Raw genomic sequence first — 14,706 nt, forward strand, 5'->3', positions numbered from 1 at the left:
GAGTTGTATTTGTTGTTCATGAAGCATATGTATTTCTAGATCAATGTGTTGTAGCTCTGCTTACCATGGTCTGCAGATTGAACATGGTATGAGAGCACGTTATGAAATCTTCTAGGATTCCATGTATATGGAAATTTGGGCTAATACCTAGGATAGGGAAGTTTTGTTAGAATTCTTCAAGCATCGGATGTCCAAGATTGATTCTGGACCTATGATAGTATAATGAAGGTTATTGCTTTGCTTTTTTAGCTCTCTGTTGTAGGAGTGACAATGTAACTAATTTTAATCTCAAATATGAAGACTAATTTGGAGCCCCCTCCAATTTTGTTGCATGTATATGTCGGTTGCAGTTGCTTTTGAATGAGCATGGGCCTTGGCATCCTGTCAAAGGTTGCAACATTAGATTTCTAAAATTCGATTTGCATGTCTCTAGACTTTTGCAAATTAGAAAGTCTAAGTCAAATTGGAAAGGAGGAAAAATTTCATATGTATATGAAACCATTACTTCAATCTCATTATTAGGTAATATTAATTGATGATTCATTTATTTCTCTTAGAAGATTCATTTTTATATCATGAACACCGGGGATGAGGTCACTTGGAAGTTTTGAGAGTTTAAATATTTTTTATAAAAGTCAAACATGTGAGAAGATTAAAGTGTTGAGATCAGATAATGGAGGAGTATATACCTCCAAAGAGTTTGACACCTTTTACAAGGAAATAAAGATCAAGAGCTAGTTGACAGTGCCTTACCAAACACATCAAAATGTGGTTGTAGAGAGGAAAAATAGGACCATCATAGAGACTTCCAAGGCAATGATCCATGACATAGATATGCCCATTTGTCTTTGGGCATAATCATGTTGTACAAAAATCTACATTTCGAATATGTGACCTTCCTAGATATTGAAGGATAAGACACCAAAAACATATTTCATTGGTGAGAAACCACAAGTATCAGATTTTGGTGTTCTTGGTTGTCTTGTATACATTCATACTGTTGGGAAGAAAATAACCAAGTTGGAACCCTCTAGTTTGAATGGTACATTGGTGGGATACAGTGAGACATATAAGGCTTACAAAGTCTACATTTTTTCCAAATGGAATATGGTTTTCAGCTGAGATTTCAATTTTGATGAGGATGCATGGTCCTTTAAGCCTTATTGTCATGCAAGAAAGATTGGGGAGGAAGAGAAGCTTGCTTCCTCAAATGTTGTTCCACAAATTGCAATGAAATAAAATTGAAATCAATTAGATACTAGTACAATGGAGGTACAAATACCATTTTTCTTTCTAGCTCAGTTACGAGGTTCGAAAGGTTTACCTAGATAGTGTAGGGGGCACAAGAGAAACTAGGAGTACATAAATCTTTGTTTTGAGTGTGTCATCCTCTTGAGAAGTTTCCTAATTATGGTGCATTTGTTTCTTACTATTTCTTAATAAGGAAATGGTAAACCATTTGTTCATAAATACTAATTTTCAAAATTTTTAAATGCTATTTGAAAATTCAGTTGACAAACCCTCACATTGAAACTACTATACACTCTATCAAGTCAATTGGCTTGAATAATGGCATATATGAAGTTTGGAAAGTTTGTGTATGTGTTGGTCAATGTTTGGAAAATCAAACTCACACTAATATTATTTCAATGACTCGATTTACCAAAAAATATATACGAATCCAAACCATTGAAACAAAATATGCAAAATTCTTCTCATGGCACATACATATACCATGTAAGGTTGGATATATCAGAACAATTTGGCACCGAGTCCAATATATATCAGCAACAATGAGACTCTAAATGGCCTCCATAAGCTTTAGAGTCTAAAAAACATGCCACAACCATCTTCTTTTGGCCTAGCCTTCTCTTCTTTAAATTTTGCAATTTAAATCTAATATGTCCTATCTCCTCTAGTGGGGCAATGCATGGGAAATTTGGCCTCTTATGTTATCCAAGTGTTCATTAGATCTATGAATTCCCACTCCCCCTACCCTTCTTAATGCATTTCTTCCAGTATTTGCAATAAATTTTCACATCATCCAGATTAGCATGGATTCATGTAGGATCTTTCACTCTAAGGGTGTAAACCATGGAAAAAATTCCAATCTATGGTTTGAAAGAGAAAATTAGATTTCTGAAGTCCAAGTAACATAATTGTAGACCTATGCAAATTAAAAGGTCTAAATAAAATTCAAAATAGGGACAAATTTCACATGATTTTCATTTCTAATTTAAAGGGACACATATTTGAATTTTGAAGAGAATAAGATTAAAAACAGGGACAAATTTTAGGGAATATACATTTTCAATTTAAAGAGAGGGAAAACATGCCTTGAAATGAAAATAATGGGTAGTAGGCACACTAGTTTGGTCCACAACTCCTCCATGCTTCAAAATACATTATAGCCTCTTGATTAGGCTTGCTAAATCAATTATAAACAACGTCCAACAAATGCCAAACTAGCACCAAGCTCAAGCGTCACATTGCTCTTCAATATTTTAGCTCTACTACAAAACTTGAAGTGCTCACAAATGCTCTATGAGAAAGGTGTGAAACAAATAGAGGGGTGGGATATCTCTTTATATAAATTTGATCAGTTTAATGCTTTGTTTTTTTGAGTTTTTAAATTAAATAGTGAATTTTTTTCTTGGATTTTGTATGGGGTCATCATACATCAAATTGGCTAAGTAGGTCTTATTTGGTACCAAACTGGCCCATCGAGCCAAGTCAGACCAAGTTTTAGAATAGTAGTGTTGGGCCCTTGTCCATTGTCTGATAATATACTCAGAAGAAAATAATACTAAGTATAGTTGGGTTGTTGTCCACTAAATATAATAGAAGCAAGACTTTCCAATGTTTTGTATAGCTTGGCTACTAGCCACTAAATCCTACGCTATTAGAACAATAGAAATAAAATATATAAACTAAACCCTCATAGAGAAGGGGACCTAAGATTCCTTATGTTATTCATTCACTTCAAGGAAATGGGATGGTGGATGTCTTCTCTAGCCTCGTGGTCTTCCCTTTGTCTCTCATCCCTACCTTTTGGAGCAAGCTCTGAACCTTGGTGGGCTTTCAACTAGTAGTATTCATCATTGAATTGTTGTAGCTTTCCTTTGATACCATTCAATAGAGGGTTCTTCTTTGAGGTCGATTCCTTGTGACAGGTTACCATTTCTTTGGAATGTTATTATAGATCTATGGTCAAAGAGGGGTTGTTATTCTTATTTCTTGAAAACTCTGCATTGGGTATGATGTGAGACAAGTCCTTTCCTATAAGCTTGTTGTTGGTAGCAACTTTTTGTCCATTAAACTACTTCTCCAATTTGCCTAGATTATGAACTGCATTGTATTTGTGCCACTTATTGAAACCTTTTGCTATACATTGATACTCACCTTTTTGCATTTGGTTCCATTTATTTCAACATAATCTTCTCGAATTCTTATCTTTAGTGAATTTATATCCATAAATTCTTTGGCCTAAACATATCGTTGAATCTATAATAAATAAAGCTTGTCAATATTTTCTTTTCAATTATTAAGTTATATGTATCATGTTTTATAAATGTTAAATCTAATATATTTATTATTTGATATATGTTATATTGAAAAAATTATATGTAAGTTTTTTATATAGATATATTTGAATTTAATGGCGAATTTTATTGAATTTTTGAATGGGGTGAATTCTTTTTTTTTGAATTTAATGTTCAAACATGAACAAAAACCAAGTAACTATGATTCTGGGGAGATGTACAAGGTGTAGTGTGCTACTGATAATAGTTTTGACTACCCTTCCACATCTCTTCTCTACTAGATCTTTATCATTCAAGCCTGTGGTTTCATCGGTTTAGTGCAATAGCATTAAACCTTAGTTGAAAGAGGCTTCAATTTGCCTAGCCACTTTGAATTTACCAAAAACATTTTGGATTGCTCAACCTGAGTAATTAGTGATATTCTCATTCTATACATGCAAACCTTGAAGATGGGGTGTAACTCTTACAACAACCTTGGGATTTCACCATTATCTAACGCATGCTAATTTATGGAATCTATCTTATCACACATCATTTATATGAAAATCTTGGTTGAGTATCATACTTGGGATTTCACCATTTTTTGATGCATGATGCTGGGTGGAATCCCTCTGATCAAACATCATTTATATGCAGGTCTTGCTTGAGTTTTATTCTTGTGTCTTCAATGGATTCTAGAAAAGAAAGCAGGATCATAATGGCATGAACTCCACTGTCTTTATATGACATAAGATTTCGAGTGCGGTTTACAAAATTCTCTTTTGTGGATATATTCACATGACTGTTCTTGAATGTTTCAACAATATGAGAAATAAACCAATATCCAAATTTAAAGACAAAAAATATCATTCAGACAACAATGAAGCTTTCAATACCTTGCCAAATTTTTAAAATACAAAACCCTAGAGTCAAGGTAACAATAATGTGGATTCCTTTCAAAGATTGTTAGTTCAGAACACCTACCTATATACAAATCTATGCATTTGTGTTAGTTTAATACTAAGAAAAAGATATAATGCTTAGAATATCCATGAGATTTGAGCATATATGTGCTATGCAATATTTGATTGGCTTCAAGGAACTACACAACAAATGTATTGATCAAGACAAATAAACAATGTTTTAGAAGTTGGAATTGGTATTGAAATTGGTCAAGGGTCTCACTCGAGTAGAACCATCTAATAAATTCGTGACTCTAATAATTTATGAAGGATTTGGGCCATGTGATTCTCTTAGAGCCAATAAATAGTCATTTACTAGAGTTTGAGCCAATACACGTCATTAAGGGTATTATGTTCTATGCAATACATAGTAGTCTTCTACCCTTTCATTGTTCAATTTGATAAATTCTTGCAGGTAGCAAACCATGTGTACCAAGTTCGAATTTAAAAGGATTATTTGGTAGCCAACTGTTGCACTCAACCCCGACAAGTGGTTTTCGAAAACAGCTTTAGCATACCCTTATAATTCATGGTACGCTAACAAGTGGGATAGTGGTTTGATATATGAAATATGTGGATGACATGAGAAGCATAATAGTGCAGCTTCAAGGTTATGCATGGCTATTCATGCTAATTGGTATGGTTTCCCAAAGTGTCTGTAGCAAAATTTGCAACAACTTCACAGATAATTGAATCTCTTTTGACTTTGAGATCCATTCATCACAAAGAATACAATCTATTTGCTAGAGTCATTTCTTATATGGAGGAACAACAAGTTCTTTGTCTTTCTAGCCTAGTACTTCTAACATTGATGTCCAAGGTGGAATTTTACACATTTATTACATACGTGGCTACTTATTTGGGAGAAAGCACACTTTTAGTGCACTAGGTCATGGTTTGGATCTATTCCATGTGCACCATTTATGGAGAACATTTCGCAAAAAAATTCAATTATTCATGCCTAACTTGACTTCTAATGTTAATTACAACAAAAGAAAGGCACAATAATTGCTTCACTCAGTAATCCTCATTGGAACAACATTTGGCTTTTCATTTGTCTCTAGGTTCATATGTCCCTGTTCAAAGGTTTAATTAATGCCTGATGTTGCAAAATACTCAACTTGGACAAGCATCACAAGGAAATTCCTCACCCCACAATCTTTCCATCCCTGACGTATCAAGTAGAAACATTTTTCATGTGAAGGGTTAATTGTAGGTGGAGTTGTGATTGAAACAAGACTGCAAGCTAAGGACTTTTGGAGCAATAATATCAAATTATATGTTTCCCAATATGAACTCTCTCACCTATCAAAGAGTACAACATGATGATATTATTCACTTTCGTAGTTCTCCTAAATAGAGGCTTCAATTCCAGATCATTGATTTTGGGTTGTAATGCATTACACCAAAGGGAGTTAAGCTCCCTTTTGCATAATTGATTTTCTTTGGAAAATGCTCAGTGTGAAAAATAGAGTATGATTAGTGCTAGTGGTGTCATGGAGGTAGGCACAAAAGGTGCTACTAAGATTGCAGTGGGAAATTTACAATCCATTTCCATTCCCATTGGTGGCATGCCTTGAAAAATACTAGGCATACCCCGTCTTTCTGCTTCTAATTCGCAACAAACCAGTAGCAGTAGTCTTATAGAAAATTTCATTAGCACTGACATGCAACAGACCAAATGGGAAGGTGTTTTGTTTGGAAATAATGATGATGTTAAAGGATCATCTTATTATGGAAATAATGCATCTAATCATATTTTTCTGGTAATAGAAGCAACTTCTTGTGCCCCAAAATTTTAAGTGCCACCTTCACTCCTTCTTGTTACAACACAACCAAATTCTAATTCTATGGATCACTATAGTAACGCTCCAAGTGTCATTTACTTATTTGACGATGACTAGAGTTATTGTAAAATATTTATTGTTCATTACTTTTGTAGTTTTTTTTTTTACAACGTCGGCTGCTATATATATTCAAAAAAGAAAGGGGAGACTAGGCTCCGAAGTTACAGAAGAAGAGCTCATAGAGAGAGCTTGTTTCTGAGTTACTGTTGAAACATTCCACTAAAATACTTTTGTAATCACTTAGAGAAATTCTAACACAAGTATAAATTCTAATAAACTGAGACAAGAACAAACTGACTTTGTAATACATTTAATCTATACTTATATGACTAATCTGCCTAGCAGTGTAGTCCTCCGGGTGACTATAAACTTCAACAACCTTTACGCTGGAGGAGCTGGAACTCAGGGCACTGATCTTATCCATCATATACTTAAGAATTTCGACAGACTCCTGGATGTGCGCACATTTATTTGAAAGAGCATTGAACTATTCCTACAAAGAGGTGACACGATGAAGAAATAGGTTTAGGTCGGCCTCATATTTTGCTGTGATAATCCTTGTAGCAGCATCGATTTTGTCCTCCAGGAGGTGCTGGTGCGTTCTAACTTGTTCAAGTTTAGCTTGTAAGTCACGGCAATGGAGGAAATCTTCACTGCGGTCCATTATGAGCGCTTCGAAACTGTCCTGGAGCAAACCTAATGGATGGATCTCCCAAGCAGAATCGGCAACAGTGGATACCAAAAGGTGGATGAGAGTATCGAGATAGAGGGATGGGCGCAAACTCAGCAACATGGGAATAGAATTAAATGAGGAATCAGACTTTGAAGAAGTGGCGGAAACAGGGAAAGAGGAAGTATGAAAGCGCGGGACAGAAGTGTTATGAGGCCAAATAGCGCTCCTGATTGCAACATAAAGGAAGGGACAAGCGATAAGTCTGTGTGATGAAGCAAGAATATTGGCAGGGATCGAAGGCCGATTGATAACCATGAAAACAGGAGCATAGGGATTAACTAACAGCAAGATGGGAACATGCGAATGGAGGGGAGACTTCCTGATATATATAACCGGTGGGTAGAGGCTCATGAGGTACCAAATCATGTGGAGCTTACTTGAGCAATCACATGTTTCACAGTAGTAGCTCAGATTCGAAAGGATCACACAATCTGTAGAGAAATACAGTTGAATATTTGACGGCTTACGATAGAGGGCATTGGGATTCCTGAGGATTCGGTCAGAAGGCATCTTGGCATAGGCGTGGAACATTTGATTTAGACACAATATATCAGTCATGATTGTCAAGGGATGAATTGATGAAGATCCTCATTATTGTAAAGAAAGCTACCTTTGGACCGTGAGTAGGCCCTACTGGCCCTTTTATCTGCTTCCCGATTAAATGATCGAAGAATGTGATAGAAGTGGAATTCCTAACCATGGGATATCAAGCCTTTGCATCTACTGATAGTTTGTTGTAAGAAAATATTGGTTGCTTTCCGCCTGCTGTTCATTAGACTAATGATGATGGCAGAGTCGCCGAAGATGAGGGCTTTTTGGATTCCTTGAGCCTGTAACTGGAGAATGCCTTGGTAGAGGGCCAGAGCCTCGGCTCTGTTGTTTGAGAGGGTTCCTAATCCCCATTCAAAGGAGACTAAGGGATCCCCAGAAGGAGAGAAAATAATACCCCCTGCTCCCGCTGCTCCCGGATTTGATTTGGAAGCACCGTCAAAGAACAAGGAATGAAGGTTACTTGAACGAAGCCATCTGCTGAATTCGTCCTGCTGTAGGTGAATTTTCCATTTATGGATGCTAGTTTTGCCCAGATTGCTGCCTGCTTTCATTGTTGGGATAATGCTAATCTTATCAATTAAATTTTTTATGAAGTCTTTTTCCTGAACCCATAGACTAGTTATGTCAATTCTTTTTGAGATCTTGGAAGCAATAGTTTCAATCGCCAGACATTTTGCCTTGGTGCAGATATGAGTAACTGAAGTCTCCTTGTCTCTAAAAATCATGTTGTTCCGGGCGATCCAAATCCTCCATAAGAGTGTAAATGGAAGGGCGTCCCACACTCTCTTAGCAGGATTATGTTTCATGGTTTGCCACGGGTAATTCCTTTTCCAATTGGTTAAAGCTTAGCTAATGGTTTGTTGAGTATTCCAGATGGGAAACGTAGTAGGATTGATGGTGTTCCAACAAGAGACTGCGAAAGGACAAGAACTAAAGAGGTGCTCCATAGATTCCTCTGCTTGTTGGCAGTTAGAGCATTTGGAGGGACCAGAAATACCTCTTATTTTAGGGTTCTCAGCGGTGAGAGTTTTTTCTTTCAAGAGAATCGACATGAAGAATTTTACCTTAGGAATTGCTTCTGCTCTCCTTAGAATCTTCCAATGAATCCAAGTTGGCGTTGGGTGTTCCTTGCTGACTAAGCAATTGTAGCCTACTTGTATTGTGTAGCTGGTTCCTGTAGGATCCCATCGGAGTTCATCCTTATCATTTTTAAAGGTGGGAGCGATGCTGTGTAAATGTTTACAAAAGTTGTCAAAGCTATCTTTAAGGCGATGAGGAATGGGAGGAAATTCCCATCGTAACCAAACATGGGTTGAAGCATCCCATTGAGAAATCTGGTCTAAATTGCTTATACCTTTACTTTGCAGAAAGGAGATTAAAGAATCCATACCTGGGAAACTATTGATTGGTGGATTTCCCATGATTTTATCAGCTCTAATGTTGACTTTCTTACCTCCTTTGGGCACCTTGGATATGTGTTGCGCCATTAAAGGGATGACTTTTTTACATAATTTCCAGATCTTCGTGCAGTTCCTGTTTGGAATCTCAGTCGCTAGAAGAAGCTGTCTTGGCTGACTGAGGTATTTTCCCTCTAGGACATTTTTCCACCAGGCTGATTGATTATCCATGAATCTCCATATCAGTTTTCCTCCAAAGGCAATATTCATGAGAGTTGGTGATCTAATGCCCAAGCCTCCTTTCTCTTGGCTTTGGATGACTTGTTTCCATCCAACCAAGTTAATTTTTTTTTTCTCATTTTTCCCTCCCTGCCAAAGGAAGAATCTAAGAACACTGTCCATTTTGTAAAGAAAGGAGGCTAGAGATTGAACCAGGGAGAACTGATAAAGGGTAGGTGACGAAAGGCCCGATTTGAGAAGAAAAAGTCGCCCTGCTGGATTGAGCCAAGAAGTTCCCCACCTCTGGATATTCTTTTTCATTTTGTCTAAGGTTAAATCCCAAATGTCTGCCCTTGCTTTCCCTATACTCACCAACATTCCCAGGTAACTGAAATAATCCCAATCTAATTTGCATGGGACATCAAAAATGTTGGCAATGCTTTGGATCATTTGAGCTGAAACATTCCATCCATAAACACAACTTTTGAGATGGTTTATCTGACCCCCTAAGCATCTCATGAATTTATCTAGAAAGGATTTGAATCTTCATGCAATGATTGTGGTCGCCCAACCCAGAAATAGAGTGTCGTCAGCAAACTAAGAGTGGTTAATGGTTTTTACTCTCTCTTCAAATTTGATAACTGTGATGAGGCCAGCCTGCCTCTTGTGATCAAGAGCACAACTGAATGACTCTGCCATTAGAAGAAAAAGGTAAGGAGATAAGGGGAAGCCTTGTCTTAATCCTCTTGAGGATCAGAAGGAGGGCCCAGGTCTACCATTGATAAGGGGAGAAATCCAAGGACCATAAATACAGTCTCTCATGATGTGAAGAAAATGGGTAGAGAAGCCCATTTTTTGAAGAACCGTAAAGAGAAAAGAATGCCTTACCCTGTCAAAGGCGTTGGCCAGATCCAATTTCAGAATAAAACCCTTTTCATTCCTGGAATTGCTAGAATGAATGGCTTCCTGAACGAAGAGTATGGAATCTGAGATTTTCCTGTTGGCCATAAAGCCTCCTTGGTTTTCAGAAATCAGCATCGGGAGGAGGGGCTTGAGGCGGGTAGCAAGGATTTTAGTGAAAGTTTTATAGGAAGAATTGCATAATGATATTGGCCTGAAGCGAGAGAAATTAGAGGGGCGGTTCTCCTTTGGAATGAGGGCCAGATATGTTGAATTTGTATAGCCTCCTATTTTTCCTTTTCTTTGAATCCATTTGAAGTATTTTGTGAGATCCTTTTTTATCAATTCCCAATATTCTCTGTAAAAACATATTGGGAAGCCGTCCAGACTAGGTGCCTTGTTGGGCTGAAGGCACCAGATGGCTTCCTTAATTTCTTCCTCTTTTATTTCTTCTGTCAATTTTTGGTTTATATCTGTTGTGATTTTGGTTGGTAAATGTTGCAAGAGGTTATCAAAGAGTTCTTCCTCCCCTGTTTCAGTTAAAAGCTCCTTGAAGTGGTTTGAGGCAAAACCTTTAATAGTTGTTTGGTCAGCGTGCTAGATCCCTGCATTATTTGTGATGGCTGATATGTTGTTTTTGAGTTGCCAAGCAGTGGCTTGTTTATGAAAGAAGGAGGTATTATTGTCTCCACTTTTCAACCAAGTTTGCCTAGATTTAATATGCCACTTTTCCTCCTCCTCTCTTTTTATTATGTATAACTGATTGTAAAGGTTTTCTTCATGAATATTTTCATCTTGCTAGTACTCTTGGTTGTCTATAGCACTATGAAATTCTTCAATTTTGTTTCACCTCTCTTTTTTTCCCCTCTGGCTCATTATACTGCGTTTTTGCCCAAGTTTTGAGCGCTTTTTTCACATTTTTTAATTTATTCTCCCATATAAGGCCTGGAGATCCTTCCACATGTTGACTCTAGGTTTGTTGAATGGAACTTCTGGCTATTTGATAATCACTCCAAATTTGATTGAATTTGAAGAGAAGAGGTCCAAGAGGACAGTGCGTATTCATAGATAAGGTGATTGGATAGTGATCTGAGGCCACAAATGACAGTATGGTGGCATTGGCGGCTGAGTAAGTGGAGAGAAGAGAGCTGTTAACCAGGAAACGATCCAGTCTTTCCATTATATTGTTGCTGCCTAACCTGCGATTACTCCAGGTATACTTTTGGTTTTTTGGAATGATGTCAACCAATTCACCATTCTGCATTATGATTTCCAGCTGGCTTCTAAATGGATCTGGCGTAAAGTTTCCCCCACGATTTTCATTGGCATGTAGAATTCAATTTAAATCACCCCCCAAGATGATGTTACTGTTGTCTTCTTCCATTATGTTCTTGGTGAGTGAGTCCCAGAAGACTTCTTTATCCCTGTAATGGTTGGGGGCGTAGACATTGAAAATTACAATTTGTTGTTTACTCATAGTATTCTTCAACACTGTCTTTATCCAATGCTGTTCTATTACTTCATCTTCGCTGCTCCACTCTTCCTAGCTCCAGATAGTAGTAATCCCACTTGAGGCTCCTCTGGAATCACATGTACAACCTTTATATCGCTTATGACAGTCAATGATCTTGTTAATTTCTGATTCTCTCTATTTTGTTTCTTACAGTAAGATAATGGATGGATGCTCTTGAATTATAAGGTCCTTTAGGGCATTGATTTTAGAGGGGTGCCCAAGTCCCCTACTGTTCCATGAAAGTATTTTAATCATTTCAAAACTGTGATTCAAGGAGTTTCTCTCCCTCCCTTATCTTTACTTGCTGCTTCTTTATCTATTGATCCCTGTATGTAAGATTCTATTGGATTCTGGAGTCCTAGTGCTATGTCCTCTTGCGCATTCTCATCCCTGTGATGTTTGGATGACTTTCTTCCTGGCTTCTTTTGACCATCTAGAGAGGATCCCTGATCCTTGGAATTGTTGCGAGTGATTCTAGGTGGGAGAGAGTCAGATGGTTGATGGGAGGGAATGATCATGGAGTGGGGGGAAGAGGGGGGCTCAGAAAAATTCAAAGGGGCAGGGGTCTCTTCAGGAAGGGAAAGAATGTGGAAGGGATTGGATGAGGGAGAAGAAGGATGTGGGTTCAGCTGGCAGTCAGAAGAGAGAGGTGGATAAGAGGAGGAAGGGAGAGGCGATGAGGGCGGAGGGGAAGGAGTATGAGAAATGGGAGGGGTTTGAGTGGAAGGACCAACCTCATTGGATATTTTGTGGCCAGGGAGAGTTTTTTTTCTTTTAACTGTTTCCCATTGCTCTTCTTGCGGATTATTATCTACATTAGAAAGCTTAGTGCATCGGTTAGCAAAATGACCATACTCGTGACATACCTTACACTTGAAGGGAATTTTCTCATAGTCGAGTTGCTGAATGTGCAACCAATCGTCAACTTTGAGCTTGATGGCTAACGGAAGACCTTTACACAGGTCAACTTCAACGCAAATACGGGCACATGCCTGCATATTGTCTCTTGGCTCGCTCCGATCTATATATTTTCTGACCGCATTTCCAATGACATGCACTGACTCGTCTCCCTAGCAATGCAATGGGAGATGCGGGAGATGAACCGAAACAGGAACCGCATTAGGAATATCTAGCTCTGGATCGAAGTCCGGCGTCCATTTGTTTAAGTACAGACCTCTGGAATCCATGAAGTAAGGTCCATTGCAGAATATCAAATCCTTGTCTTCCTTAGTCTCAAAACGAAAGGTGAAATAACCCTTCCCACAAAATCTGATAGCAACTTTCCCTTGGATTTTATCTAACCAGTTCCTTTCCACCCACCTCTGAACAGTTTTTGGTGAGGGCCATAGTCCTATAAATTGCCCAATAAGGCATCTTTCAGCCAGAGAAAGTGCAACCATTCTGGGCAAGATGGGAGGGAGAGAAACTTCCTATAATCCCTCAATATTTTTAATGAATTTGGAAATAGAAGGGCGAGCTCGTTGTGGCAATAATGAGTTTATTAGTGCCGAGAAAGCTTGTTGTTGAGCTGCCTCCTCCGATGGAGCCTCCGGAGGGGCCATTCGAGCAGTTGAGGACCAATCCACTGAGTGGAGCAGGCGTCGAAGGATAGGCTCGCACGTGTAGGGATCTTCGTAGGTGTAGGTGGCAGGCAGCAACAAGGGCTGTTCATTACTTTTGTAGTTAATGCTAGAAAGCCTCCAAAGATTTTATGTAAATATACATTTTTTGTGACTGCTTGATAGAAAATCCTATTTGTTATATTAAGAAAGTGGATAGAGATGTTGGAATTTCAAATTGCTAACAAGTTCTATGTGAGGTAGCTACCAAAATTATATATTAAGGTTATATATTTATTGGGAAAGTGTTGTTACAAACACATTGTCACCAGGAAATCGAATCATTTCAGTTTTTGTGGATTTATCAAATGAGGCACCTCAACTTTGATGTTGGTGTTGGGAACATGAGTGGATGTAGCACTAATAGGCTATTAAGAAAGCTTATCCCTATCCAACAAGGCTTGATATTGTATTTGCAATCCCAAAGGCCTTAGAAAAAATAAAGACTACAAAGTTGTTGAAGGTATTTTAACTTGAATGACCATTTAAATTTCTATAAGTTGAAAACACATTTTCCCTACATATTGGGACTTTGAGTAGTACTAGATCTTATATTTAATGAGGAATTAGGGAGCATCATTACAAGGAACACTTAATTAGGAACTCTTGCATATGGAAGGAAATAAGGCTTACTGTGTAAGAATGGGGATTGAATAATGGTACTCAAAGGAAGGAATAGATGAAGGAAAGTATAGAATTGATATTTTTTTATGGATAGTAAAAAGAAGGCCTCCCAAAACCTCCTCACTTACATGGAATAAAACGTCATCAAGCTCACTTTGTTTTGCAAGTGATGAAATACTAATTGTTTTAGATGTAGAGTCATCTATAAGAGCCCTTGAAATGGAAAAAGTCAAGCCAGAGGATGCTGACTTGGTTTTGATGTGTATGTCTACTCCAGATGATCTTTTTGGTGGTGCTCCCTAAGTAAGTATCATATGATATTTATTCGATCTATAGCTGAATAATTATCATTAACTTTTCTATGGCACTTTAATGTATTTGTACATCATATATTTTTTTCCCATGTTTCTGCTTGGTTCAAATTGTTTGAGTTAAGGTTTTCCATAATATGGGAACTGCTTGGACTAGACATATTATGCTATATCGTTAGCATTTTTATGGGAATTTATTAGTTATAGAATCTATATCATGATGCTATCATATTTTATTGATGTTATAGAAGTTAACATGGAGTTTAGATGCATTTCATTGAGTGCAAACAATTCTTTTTTATCATGTATTGTTTGGCTTGGTGAGAAATTACGTCTTTCTAGGCTAATCTCAATTCAGAGGTGTTGGATTTTCAAATTATACAATTCACAATTTTTTTGATATCAAATCTCCTCGTATTGTTGTGTTTTTTGTTTTGAGATGATGTTTGTAGCCAACATTTGGGCTTTGTTGTGACAATTTTTGTGTGTAATTTTATATAAGGGTATG

General features: G+C 37.5%; 1 protein-coding gene across 1 annotated transcript; it reads right to left on the reverse strand.

Moving 5' to 3' along the window:
- Positions 1-7,755: 7,755 nt before the first annotated feature.
- On the reverse strand, positions 7,756-8,166 carry LOC149231231 (uncharacterized). The gene has a single exon (XM_089381575.1). The coding sequence runs from the start codon at positions 8,164-8,166 to the stop codon at positions 7,756-7,758; it is 411 nt and encodes a 136-aa protein (XP_089237701.1).
- Positions 8,167-14,706: the final 6,540 nt, after the last annotated feature.

Source organism: Pinus tabuliformis, chromosome J (genome assembly GCF_031772625.1).
Source record: "Pinus tabuliformis cultivar Carrire ecotype Pingquan chromosome J, CPIR1, whole genome shotgun sequence".
In the NCBI taxonomy this organism is placed as follows: Eukaryota; Viridiplantae; Streptophyta; class Pinopsida; order Pinales; family Pinaceae; genus Pinus; species Pinus tabuliformis.